The sequence below is a fragment of the Staurois parvus genome, unplaced genomic scaffold (genome assembly GCF_062004578.1).
Source record: "Staurois parvus isolate SC_StPar_1 unplaced genomic scaffold, SC_StPar_1.0 ptg000011l, whole genome shotgun sequence".
In the NCBI taxonomy this organism is placed as follows: domain Eukaryota; kingdom Metazoa; phylum Chordata; class Amphibia; order Anura; family Ranidae; genus Staurois; species Staurois parvus.
This window is the reverse complement of record NW_028317807.1, coordinates 26,404,929-26,415,603: the sequence shown is the minus strand read 5'-3', so window position 1 is coordinate 26,415,603 and position 10,675 is coordinate 26,404,929. Positions and strand designations below refer to the sequence as shown.

Sequence of the window (10,675 nt, the reverse complement as noted above, 5' to 3'; positions counted from 1 at the left end):
TGAACATAAGCTATGAGTTTTAATCACCAACCTGCTACAAAGAATATAGATTTTTTTACACTGAACCAGGGTGAGGAAAAACCTCATCCCTCAGGACCCAAAGTATCTGAATGAGAAACCGTTGTTGCGCATGTCAACAAATCTTATTGTCCCTCTCATTGTTCCAAAATGCATTAGACAGCCTCTATCTGGTTGCTTTGGGCAAAAGGAACGGTGTTTACTACAGACACAAAAAAACCCCAAAGAAACAAAAAATAAAACACAAATACTCAAATACATATAGAAAAACAACAGGTTTATTAAGGCAAATGGCAATGTGCAAAATTCAATGAGCCATAACAATCATCAAATGTATTTTTTGAGTAATAGAAAAGGATGAAAGAATGAAAGATGAAATATGATTAATTCACATGGCCTACTGGTCCTTAAAGAGATGGCCATCTCCCAGACCATGCAGGGTAAGAAGATAGGCGCTAAAATCCATAACAGCTCACCAATTAAAGCAAACGAAGTGCACATTTTGAGACTACCTTGCCATGAAGTGGTCATGCGGTATATGTCATAGGACCATGAGTCTTTATGATTCGCGATAGGTTAAGAATCCTGTTAATTTTCAGCTGAGAATGTAAGGTACATACTTTCCATAAAATATGCCAGGGGCAATGTTCACTTCACCCTCAGCCTCATACCAGGATTACCGAATGGTGCAGTACATGCCTGTAGATCACTGATACAGAGCGGGAGATAGTATAATTTTCCTTTGTGTCTTAGGTCCCTTTCACAAGGGCGATTCAATCAGGTCCACCTGTCAGTTTTTCAGGTGGACCTGATCAGATGGTCCATGTATACCTATAAATCAGCGGGTGTAAGTGGACTTTTGTTGTTTACACCTGCCTACCTCCAATCTGATCTGTTTAAAAACAATAAAAGTGGCAGGGGATCCTTAAAGGCCCCATCCCTCCCATACCCCCCTCACCAGCTCCTGCCTCTGTCCCAGCTGGCACTAAAATCACTGACTGCGACTACGGGGCACAGAAACATCACTTCCTCCTTCATGCCGCAGTGCTTGGGCTTTGGAATTGGCTGCTAGACCCAAACATTATCACATGAAAATGAGATCACATACTCCCCGATACCTGGAAGCTTACTGCAACCGGCTGTGATAAAGGCAGGAGCGATGAATATAACTGCTAAACTTTACAAAGACACTGGCACTTTGCCCTTCACGGAACTGCATTATGCAAAAATGAGGCATAAAGAGTCTATATAGCAATGTGTTCAAAATCTTTATGATACATCTATTTTTGTGAATTTACCTTTCTTATCAATGGCCCTACTAAACGTGCGAAAATGTAGTGTGTCCCATATTTTAAAAACACACTAGGCTGCTCTACAATAGCCACATAAGAATGATTGAATTCCTACTAGAAAAACATTTTTGTATGCAGTAAAATACATGTGTTTTATTGCAGGGAAATAGACAAGTGTGAACAGACCTTGAACAAGCTAAAAAAATCATAACGTTAAACAGCTGGAGTAAGAAACTGTCATTCCCAACATATATAGGCTGGTTAATATGTAATTATTGTGCGTATACTGTTGCAGGAATTGATAAGCAAAAGGAAAAATTATATATCAATAAAAGGCACAAATAAACACTAATTTTTTAAGCACAAAAATATCTAAGGGTTCATTTACACTTGCATAACCCTCTGAAAAGCCATCCATGGAAGATCCTTTTCAGAGGGCATCTGACTTTTCCTTGTTTCCTATTTTAACCCTGTAGTCCATACCACTGCAGAGCAACCACATGTATTGTATGCATTTACAGTGCGGCCCTAATCCCCACCAAGTGATGGGCTGTGGATGTGAAGCAAAATATCACAGCCATGACATGTGCACAACATTACCTGGGTTAGATTTTGGGTCCATTCACACCAGATGAGCTGGCATGTGTGGATCAATGCATGCGAGTGGAGTGCATATACATTTTAAGATAAATGTATTGCTAAAGGAGCAGTTCACACAAGTGCATTGCACAGATGCATGCTGCCCTGCACTGAAGAAAAAAAAAAAAAAAAGTAGAATGCGTCCCTTTTTTTAGCGCAATGCATGCAAACTTGTGCATTACAACATTCATAAAATGCAAGAGTCAAAACAAATAATTGACGTTTCCATCACAAATAAAGCTTTATTAAGTTTAAAGAAAAATAAAAAAAAAAGTATTGTTGCAAGTTTTAAAACACAACACAGAATGCAAATGCATATCAATGCATGCACTTTTACGTGTGCCTAACTCACACTTTGCAGGGTCCATGACCCCTTGGGGGAGGGCCCACGCTCACTGCTTTTTTTTTTTCTCTTACTGCCCTGATCGCAAGTGTAAAGGAGGCCAGAATGTGCATATTATCAGGAGTATTATTAAATTATACTCTGCCTTGATAATAGAAGCATTTATTTATGACTATTTCAGAACAAAAAGATTTGATTTGGATGTGAACCCTACCAGCATAAAAAAGAAGCAGTCATGTTCAACCTGTACCCAGAATCTAGATTTGATCTTCCCACTACAATGTGAGGTGATAGAGATCTCTTCCAAGCTTTTCTAGTCTATCCCTGTATTCCAAATTCTTGTAGTTGGCCATGGGGACCTCCTTGTATCCATACATAGCACCCCACCAGGCACCAGCAATGGCAGCTGTAGAATCACTATCCCCACCATGAAAAAAAGCCCGATGAGAAAGCTCTGTCCAGTTGTCTCCAGAACCAAGGATGGCATCGTATGCAATCATGGGGGCATCATGACCAGAGCTTCCAGCCCACCCTTTAAAGCTCTGTGAAGTATAAAATACATCTCGTTCTTTTACATCGTACTTCTCTGGGAATGTTGGCTGAGATGTTCCATCCGATATGCCCCTTTTTGTAAGGTATGTCTGCCAACGACTTTCAAAATAGGACCTGTTAATATAAAAGATTAAAAGAATCAAACTATTATACATGACGTGTTCTTTACTTTTATTAGAATGTATGTGTTACATGGGCATGTGCAATATTTGTGCAGCACATAATAAGTTGTGCAAAAAGGTGCTACAATGGTCACAGTACCAAGGGGAGCACGGCATCCACAATGTAAACCTCTGTGTCCAAATAAATAAAAGGAAATGCAGTTTTGGGGGAAATCATTAATTCCACCAAATAACAAAGTTTTCACCTACACACAAATTAAAGTAAAACTAAAGCCAAAACATAACAATGGATAGAGCAAGGAATGAATAAAACCTCTCTCACATTTTTTGTCAGTTTTTTTTTTATATCTTTCCTAAAGCGGAACTTTACCCGAAACATTTTGATAACAATTAATGTACTTTAACAAAAGAACATACATTCCGCCTTGCTAATTATACTACCAAAATTATGGGATTTCTCCCCTTTGCATTGGTCTCAAAAACTATATGTCATTTTCTTCACTTAAAATGTGTACATTTTCAGCCTTGATTATGTTTTGCCGAACGTGGACAAGAAAGCTGGTAGAGGCTTTAGTCCTCATGCACACTAGATGCTTTTACAGCGGCTGTTTTTGGCTTTTGGCATTTTTTTCTACAGCCAATAAACTCCCCAGCATGTTATCCTATGTGTCCATGCACACAGACTGTAATCAACGTTTTTTGGCAGGAGCGTTTTTTGGCTGGAAAAACCCCCCAGAACTTGTCAGTTTCTAGAGGAGTTTTTTAGCTGTAAAAACACTCTAACACTGAAAAACGCGGCAAAACGCAGTAAACCAGTGTTTTTGGACTTTTTTTAGTAAAAAAAAATGCGCTAAAAACGCAAACGCAAAAAAAAGCAGAAAAACGCGGCAAAACGCCACTAAATGCTAATGCAAAAACGCTAAAAAACACTGAAAAAAGACCTGGAGGCAACCATGGGAGGAGGTGACTAGGGAGCTAGAGAGCAGGAGGTCTTAGGAGGAAAGAAGAGAACAATTTGGTTGGTATTTTGAGACTACATTAGTAATGTAGCTGGGAGCTGAGTCATGGATGGCTTTGTGAGTTGTCGTTAGTATTTTGAATTTAATTTGTTGAGTGAGTGGCAAACCAATGGAGGGATTGGCAGAGAGGGGTAGCAGACACTGAGTGGCTGTAAGATGGATGGGTCTGGAAGCAGCACTCATTATGGACTAAGGTGGATGAGCCTGGAAGCAGCATTCATTATGGATTAAAGAGAGCATAGCTATGTAAGGGTAAGCCAATGTGGACAGATTTGCAGTAGTTGAGGTGAGAGATAACCAGGGAGGGAATTAGCAGCTTTGTGGTGCAGTTAGTTAGAAAGGAGCATCTTTAGTAATCTAGCTGGATCAAATCTCGGATGATTCAGCAAACGCAGGCTGAAATTGATCCATCCATTGGCAGGCTGGTTGTACTGAAGTTGATCCATCAATGGAATACAGTACAACCAGCATGTGTTTTTTTTACATGCGATTACTGCCAGCAACTATTGATGTCAGCAGTAATCATTGTGTTCTGCCGGCAGGGAAGGCTCCTTGCCAGCAGAACACAATAGCACTGTGGGAGGGATTTCTCTGGTTGCAGGAAAGAAAATTGCAACGTCTATTGCTTGCTTTACTCTTTTGTGTTTCCCTGGTAGCAGAGTTTGTCTTGTTGCCTCTTCTACTTTTCATTTCTCCCTCCCAAATATGTGTTTCCTGTATATAGTCTGTGTCATTCCTGATCCTTCAGCAACAGTAAATCTTAAAGCTGCCAGCTGAACGGCCTCTAGTAGCTCTGATTTTAGGCACAGTGCTGAGAATAGAAATCCAATGAGCATGTGCAGAGAAGGGTGAGACTGTACATTACTGGATTTTAAACAGTATTGGCGCTTATTTTTAATTTGCTATACCTGTAAAAGGGGGCCAGCCTGAAGTTATCTATCAGGACTTATTTTTTTTTTACTAAAGTTCCACTTTAAGTCCTCTTAGACAGCTGTCACTACAAGTGTCCCCATTGAAAACTATTCTCCATTTCTGTTCCAGTGGCAACTTAAATGTTTGTTTTATCTCCTCACTTCCAGTCTCAGTGACAGTGGTCATAAGGACAAATAGAATGTGAGCATCAAAAACTTGATCACTGTCCGAAAAAAAAAAGAAAAAAAAAAGTTTTGGCTTTGGATGCACACTAAGCATATAGTCATTTTAATGGCATTGATTCATTAAAGCAGAACTAAACCCTCTTATTCTTTACAGTCAAGGGAACAGTACATGTGATCAGTTATGACACCAGACAGTAAATAGATGGCTTGACAGTTCAGTTGAAACACTTGTGACAGTTTTCATTCATGGAAAGCCTTGAATGTAACGGTTTGGGGAAACAGTTAAATCAATGTTTTGTTTTTAATTCCAAACAACTTTTATTGCAAAGACCATAAAAAAAATGAAACAGTACTTACAGAATCCACAATGACATTACTGCATCAACAGAATTACACATACCGTATTTGCCGGCGTATAAGACGACTTTTCAACCCGTGAAAATCTTTTGAAAAGTCGGGGGTCGTCTTATACGCCGGTATACGGCGAGCCGGTGTCAGGGCGGCACTTTTTCGAGGGGCGGCGCCGCCCCCCCTCCTCCTCCAACGGACACCAAGTACAGGGGTAGGCAGAGGGGCTGCTGTACCTTACCTGGCTCCGGTCCCGGTCCCACGACGATCCGGACCAGGAAGCGCGGCTGCTCCTTCTTTCAGTTCGGCCGCTCGATGGTCCCGCCGCCCGCTGTGCTCCGCCTCCTCACCGGTGATTGGGCGCCAGCACTGGAAAGGCACACAGGCGACCAATCACCGGCGAGGAGGCGACCAATCACCCGCGAAAATCAAGCGGCCGAACTAAAAGAAGGAGCAGCCGCTCCTCTCCCCCACTGACACTAACGATGGGGCACTATTCCTCCTCCACACTGACACCAACGATGAGGCACTGTTCCTCCCCCACAGACACCAATGATGGGGCACTACTCCTCCTCCCCACTGACACCAATGATGGGGCACTATTCCTCCCCCACTGATACCAACGATGGGGCACTATTTCTTCCACTGATACCAATGATGGGGCACTATTCCTCCCCCACTGACACCAACGATGGGGCACTATTCCTCCTCCCCACTGACACCAATGATGGGGCACTATTCCTCCCCCACTGACACCAATGATGGGGCACTTTTCTCCCCACTGATACCAATGATGGGGCACTATTCCTCCCCCACTGACACCAACGATGGGGCACTATTCCTCCTCCCCACTGACACCAACGATGGGGCACTATTCCTCCCCCACTGACACCAATGATGGGGCACTTTTCTCCCCACTGATACCAATGATGGGGCACTATTCCTCCCCCACTGACACCAACCATGGGGCACTATTCCTCCTCCCCACTGACACCAACGATGGGGCACTATTCCTCTTCCCCACTGACACCAATGATGGGGCACTATTCCTCCCCCACTGACACCAATGATGCGGCACTTTTCTCCCCACTGACACCAATGATGGGGCACTATTATCCCCACTGACACCAACCATGGGGCACTATTCCTCCCTCACTGACACCAACCATGGGGCACTATTCCTCCTTCCCACTGACACCAACGATGGGGCACTATTCCTCCTCCCCACTGACACCAATGATGGGGCACTATTCCTTCCACTGATACCAATGATGGGGCGCTATTCCTCCCACTGACACCAATGATGGGGTACTATTCCTCCCACTGACACGAATGATGGAGCACTATTCCTCCCACTGACACTAATAATGGGACACTATTCCTCCCACTGACACCAATGATGGGGCACGATTCTTCCCACTGACACCAATGATGGGGCACGATTCCTCCCACTGACACCAATGATGGGGCACTATTCCTCCCACTGACACTAATGATGGGACACTATTCCTCACACACTGACACTAATGATGGGGCACCATCATTGGTGTCAGTGGGAGGAATAGTGTCCCATCATTGGTATCAGTGGGAGGAATAGCGCCCCATCATTGGTATCAGTGGGAGGAATAGTGCCCCATCATTGGTATCAGTGGGAGGAATAGTGCCCCATCATTGGTATCAGTGGGAGGAATAGTGCCCCATCATTGGTATCAGTGGGAGGAATAGTGCCCCATCATTGGTATCAGTGGGAGGAATAGTGCCCCATCATTGGTGTCAGTGGATGAAATAGTGCCCCATCATTAGTGTCAGTGGGAGGAGTAGTGCCTCATCATTGGTATCAGTGGGATGAATAGTGCCCCATCATTGGTGTCAGTGGGAGGAATAGCACCCCATCATTGGAATACCATACTGAAATACCATACCATATTGAAATCAAATCTGATGTTTTTTCATTTTTATTTGGTGTGTGTTGGAAGAGGGGTAGTCTTATACGGCGAGTATAGCTCAAACCCTATATTTTAACAGGAAAAGTAGGGGGTCGTCTTATACGCCCAGTCGTCTTATACGCCGGCAAATACGGTAGATAGAACAATGAGAATACACAGATCCAGTAATGAACAGAATAACAGAAATAGTAATCAATGAAAACAGAGACCACAAGTATTCACGGCCTTCTTGACAATACCTTACTTTTTCCTTTTTACCTTTTATTCCTTCCCGTCCAGATGTAAACATAAATGGGGTAAAAGAACAAAGCCAAAAACATGCCTTCAAACAATAAAAAACAACAACAACATCTGGTTCACTCGAGACATCTCATCAGAGAAAATGGGGGATGCACATGATCTCCCCTAAGGGGAGAAGTGGAGCCGCACACCTGATATAAAATGTCACACCTGCAAAAGTCGATCCACTATCAATTGAGGAGGTGCAAGCCCAGGTGTATCCAGCCAACCCTGCCATACCTGCTGGAACTTACGATAAGCATTGCGATGTTGGTACATGAGTTTTTCCCACAGGAGTAACAAATTAACATAATCTATCCATTGCTTACTAGTCGGCGGAGCTGACGATACCCAATACCTTGCTATCAACTTCCTAGCCAGATATAAAAGTCTAGATAACATAATATACACTCCTGGTTGGAACAGTTATTGTTCCAGTGCCCCCAGCAGACATTGCAAGGGATCCTGGGAAACAGTGTTTTGCGATACTAGAGAAATAAACTGGAGAACCTCATTCCAATATCTATGTAACTTGGGGCAGCACCAGAGCATGTGAATAAAATCGCCCTGTTGGAGCCTACACCTCGGGCAATCAGGTGAATCATGCCTGCCCCACTGGTACAGTTGCACAGGGGTCCTATACGCTCGATGGAGAATAAACAATTGAGACAATTTATGAGGGGGAGAAAGAAATCACCGGAACAGATTCCAGGGCAGCATCCCAGACATCTCCAGCAAACTCTCCAATATCCCAGGACCACTGCACCCTACCCCGGAGACTAGCTTGATCCTTTACTGTGGATAACAGCTGGGAGTATACACGAGAAATCATGCCCTTCTTGTAGGTTGCCTGAGTTACATTCTTAACCACCTCCCGCCCGCCATATAAGGAAATGACGGGCGCAAGGTGGTTCTCTCGTTCTAGGAGGACATCATATGACGTCCTCCCACTCTAAGCGCGTGTGTGCGGTTCCGGGAGCGCGCAGCGCAGCAATCGGTGGTGCGCTGTGTCCCTCATGTCCGATCACCGGTCAACGGAAAGAGCCGAAGATGTCAGCTCGGTCATGCGATCAGCTATGTCCAATCACAGCTGATCGCATGTAAATAGGGAAATTCCGGTTAACGGCATTTCTCTTCACTCGAGCTGTCACGTTGACAGCTCGAGAGGAGAGCCGGTGATCGGCATTCCTCAGAGGGGACAGTGTGCCCTGATGATCAGTGTAGCCCCAGCAGTGCCACCTGTCAGTACTCATCAGTGCCACATGTCAGTGTCCATCAGTGCCACATATCAGTGCCTACCAGTGCACATCAATGCCACATATCAGTGCCCATCTGAGCTGCCTTTCAATGTCACCTATCAGTGCCAGTCAGTGCCACCTATAAATGCCAGTCAGTGCCACCTATCAGTGCTGCCAATCAGTGCCGCCTATCAGTGCAAGTCAGTGCCGCCTAGCAGTGCCACCTACCAGTGCCATATATGAGTGCTGCCTTTCAGTGCCCATGAGTGATGCCTGTCAATGCCCATCAGTGCCACCTACCAGTGCCTCCTCATCAGTGCCCATTAGTGCCACCTATCAGTGCAGCCTATCAGTGCCCATCACTGCAGTCTCATTATCAAACATCAGTGAAGGAGAAAAATCACTTCTTTACAAAATTGTAAAACTTTTTTTTTCAAAATTTTCAGTTGTTTTTGGTTTGTTTAGCAAAAAATAAAAAATCCAGAGGTCATTAAATACAACCAAAAGAAAGCTCTATCTGTCTCAAAAAGATGGTAAAAATGTCATATGGGTACAGTGTTGCATGGCCGTGCAATTGTCATTCAAAGTGTGACAGCGCCGAAAGCTGAAAATTGGCCTGGGCAGGAAGGGGATATAAGTGCCCTCTAGGCTAGTGGTTAAGAAAAACTGAGTCTGTCAATGTGAGATTAGAGAGCGAAGACTGAGCCTGTACCGCATGGCGTAGCTGAAGATATCGATAAAAATGCTTATGTGTAAATGTAAATTCCATTTGCAGTTGTGAAAAGGATTACCCCTGCATCCAGCTGAGATATAAATTTCAGGCCTCGATCCCTCCAGTCGTGAAAACCCTCCAGTTTAGCCAGTTCTATATATTGCAGATTGTTCCACAAGGGAGTACAGGAAAGAAACCTGGTAATATGAAAGGATGCTTTTACCACACTCCAGACGTGCCTCAAGAGGGCCGCGGTTGGAGCAGTGGCTGGAAGGAACAGTAGAGCCATCTCAAGATGAGAAAGAGCTGAAATGGTGGAATCAGGAAGGGAAATCAAACTTATAATGGGATCAGTATTATCAGGCGAATCCCAGCCAACCAGTTGCTGCAATTGGGTCACCAGGAAATAGAGTCTAGGCTCAGGAACAGCCAGCCCCCCTGACTCCTTGACATATTGCAACATGGACAATTTTATCCTAGCCGTCTTTTTTTTACAAATTAGACTCCTAAACTGGGTCTCTATGAGATGAAACCATTTCTTAGGAATCCAAATGGGAGAATTATGAAAGATTTAAAGAAGTTGCGGGGCCCAAATCATTTTAATTAAATTGACCCAACCCACCACCGACAGAGGGAGTTTGCACAAGATGTTACACTTCAATTTCTGCTGATGGAGTACAGGTAAAATATTGAGAGAAATATACTATTTAGGATCAGGAGAGACTACTACCCCCAAATACTTAAAGCGGAGTTCCACTCACGCTGTCAAAAAATAAAAGTCAGCAGCTACAAAAACTGTAGCTGCTGACTTTTAAAAAACAGCCACTTACCTGTCCCTCGGTCCCGTGGTGTGTCCCCTGCAGCCTGTTTCACCGGCCGTCCTGTATTCCAGGAGGCCGGCATCTTCAGTGTGGGCACCCGGCTGTGATAGCTTGCGGCTTCACAGCTGGGTACCCACTGCGCATGCACGAGTTGCGCTGCACTTCATGAATGGTCCTGTAGTCTTCTGGGACCTGTCATGTGTTCCAAAAGACTACAGGGAGGGAGATTGGAGCGGAAGTGGGAGAGGG

General features: G+C 44.2%; 1 protein-coding gene across 2 annotated transcripts in view; it reads right to left on the bottom strand.

The window, feature by feature from the left end:
* Positions 1–278: 278 nt before the first annotated feature.
* Positions 279–10,675, bottom strand: part of ADPRH (ADP-ribosylarginine hydrolase) — a 58,700-nt gene continuing 48,303 nt past the window's right edge. For both annotated transcript variants that reach the window (XM_089671815.1, XM_089671825.1), the window contains exon 4: positions 279–2,958. In XM_089671815.1, the coding sequence (XP_089527941.1) occupies positions 2,568–2,958 (391 nt within the window). In that variant the 3' untranslated portion in view covers positions 279–2,567. The remainder of the gene's footprint in view (positions 2,959–10,675) is intronic.